This window comes from Dendrobium catenatum, unplaced genomic scaffold (assembly GCF_001605985.2).
Source record: "Dendrobium catenatum unplaced genomic scaffold, ASM160598v2 original_scaffold_91647, whole genome shotgun sequence".
Taxonomy (NCBI): domain Eukaryota; kingdom Viridiplantae; phylum Streptophyta; class Magnoliopsida; order Asparagales; family Orchidaceae; genus Dendrobium; species Dendrobium catenatum.
Genome location: NW_021410088.1, coordinates 58,532 through 61,478, shown reverse-complemented (window position 1 = coordinate 61,478; position 2,947 = coordinate 58,532). Strand labels below are relative to the sequence as shown.

Sequence of the window (2,947 nt, the reverse complement as noted above, 5' to 3'; positions counted from 1 at the left end):
GCCCCAAACTTAAAATATTTCTTTTCATATCCGGAACATAATAAACTTCAGAAATAAATTGATGGGTTCCAACTTTAAGAAGAATAAGGATTTTACCTTTTCCTCTTACCAGAATTTTTGAAGAGTCGCCAAAATAAATTTGACTCTCCAGCGCCTCCATTTCTACGAACATATTTTTTTCCCGACACATATGGTTTCTTGCTCTAGTATCTAAATACCAATTGTTTTCTTTTTCATCTTCTTCTCCTTTCAATGCTAATAATACAACTGGATCATCTTCCTTCTCTTTAACAAGATTGGCTTTCTCTTGATTATGATAACATTTAGAAGCATAATGACCAAATTTATTGCAAGTATAACAACGAACATAAGATTTTTTGTACCTTTGATATTTTGGCTCTTTCTTCCACTCTTCATTTCTTGAGTTTTGATTTTCTTCATTATTTCTTTTATATCCACCACGTCCTTGTCCACTTCCTCGGCTTTTTCCAAAGCCACGACCACGACAGCGACCTCGACCACGGCATTGTCCATAAATGTCTCGATCATTTGAATTATCTTCATTTTTTGTGTCGTCTTTGTCACCTTTCAATGAGAACTTTGATTGGAGAACTTGTTCGATTGTATCATGCTTTTTCTTATTTTTTCTTTACTCATAAGCCATTAAAGAGCCCATTAGTTCATCAACAGTCATTGTCTCTAAATCTTTAGCTTTCTCAATAGCTACGACAATATGCTCAAATTTATCATTTACCGAGCGTAGAATTTTTTCTATCACTTGAATATCTTCTAATGCTTCTCTATACCTTCGTAGTTGATTGACGATAGTCAAAACTCTTGTGAAATAGTCCTCCACATTTTCTGCTTCCTTCATTTGAAGTGACTCAAAATCGGCTCGGAGAGTTTGAAGTCGAATCTTCTTTATCTTGTCTATGCCTTTGAATGCAACTTGAAGTATATCCCAAGCTTGCTTAAAGGTAGATGAACTGGCCACTTTCTCAAAGTTTGCTTCATCTAGAGCTTGATAGATAAAGAAGAGCGCCTTCTTATCTTTCTTTCTACTTTCTTTCAACAGTTCCCTTTGGGCTGTTGATAATACTGCTTCTTCTTGATGCTCGACATAGCCTTTCTCGACTATCTCCCAAATATCTTGAGAGCCAAATAGTGCCTTCATTTGAAGACTCCAATTCTCATAGTTCTCCTTTGTGAGACGAGGCACTTGTAGATTCATACTACTTGCCATCGAACTTAGCTCTGATACCACTTTGTTAGAGAGAAATTATTTTGTAAGAGTGGAAGAGGATAAAACAAAAGGAACTTCTATTATAAAATTTTCTCTCTTACATCCATATGACAAGACTCAATGCATATTTATACTAGTACAAAGACATTTCTAGAAACATATTCTAGAGATTTCAATAATAAAGACTCAACAACCAACCACTAAGAGTTATTGTATTTTCTAGATTTTGCTTTCATACAATTTACTACATACACAAAAAACTTAAACATTAATTTTGGTTTATATTTCCAACAACTTGGTCATTAATTTTGGTTTATATTTCCAACATAGGTAACCTCCATTTTCCTCCAATACTTTTGATACATCATAAAAAAAAATTCATCAAACACGAATCTCGAGGCAAAATCAAGTTGGAAATAGGGCTGCAAACGAAACGAGCCGAGTCGAGTATGTGAGTGTTCATTTAATATCTACTTGTTCAAGTTTGGTTCATGTTTGTTTGAGCTCTAGCGTTTGTGTTCATTTTTGGTTCATTTAAATTAAGGAGTGTTCATGTTCGGTTCATGTTCGTTCGTTTAGTGTTTATCAAGCTTGTTCGCGAACATATTTAACGAATTTTTTTAACTATCAAACAAACATGTTCATGAACATATTTATGAACAAACACATTTATAATAAAAGCAATTGTCTATGTAATAAAGGTAATGATTATTTATATTTATTAATTTATAGTCAAATATTAATTATTTTTATCGAGCTTAATCACGAGTTGAAAATCGAACATGAATCGAGCTTTTATTGAGCTTCTTATCGAGCTTAACATCGAGCTTGTTCACGAACTTCAAATGATATTGTTCGCGAACATAAATGAGCTTAACGCATTAGTGTTAAAGTTTGTTTATTTAAGAACCGAGTATTTAAAATATTGTTCAAGTTTGTTTGTTTAGTTAATTAAACGATCGCAAACGAGCTTTGATTGAACCGAACAACGAGTAGCTCGCCGAACGTTTGGTTCGCTTGCAGCCCTAGTTGGAAACTTCTGAAATTAAAATTGGGGCCATCTGAACTCTGATTTTGGCAAACTTATAGTTGAACTCAACACTTCAAAAATATGAATCCAATGACAACAAATTCAACTCAATCCAATTCACAATGGGTCCAAATCAAGGGCCCAATTTGTCCAAATCAAGGGCCCAAAGGGTTGTTGGAAGGTTCAAACCACAATTTGAATTATCAAACGACTTGCAAACTTGACATGCTTATAGTCGAATTGACCAGCTTGACAAGACGAATCCAACAAGCTAAGAACCACAGAATTCTAACATCATCAAGACCTCTAATTGTCTAGAGAACGGTTCATGATCACGATCACAAATTTCGGTGGATTTTCCGGCGGATTTCTGACGGAAAATTTCCGACCAATTTTCGACGTTTTTTTTTACTTGATTTCCGACGAAATTCTAAGAAGAATCCAAAAGAAAAATAAAAATTTTTGAATTTTAAAAAATATATTAAAAAATATTTTAGAAAAATATTTTAAAGAAATTATTTTCAAAATAAATTTTTGAAATTAAATATTTTTTATATTTTAAAAATAAATTAAAATTTTGAATTTAATAACTTAAATTAAAATAAAATAATTTAAATTATAATTTAATTATTCAATAACAAAAAATTAAATGATTTAAATTATAATAATATTTA

At 32.0% G+C, this 2,947-nt stretch overlaps 1 protein-coding gene across 1 annotated transcript; it reads right to left on the bottom strand.

Moving 5' to 3' along the window:
- Positions 1-649: 649 nt before the first annotated feature.
- LOC114578608 lies at positions 650-1,243 on the bottom strand. The gene has a single exon (XM_028691944.1). It carries the CDS (start codon positions 1,241-1,243, stop codon positions 650-652), a length of 594 nt encoding a protein of 197 aa, XP_028547777.1.
- Between the last annotated feature and the right edge of the window lie 1,704 nt (positions 1,244-2,947).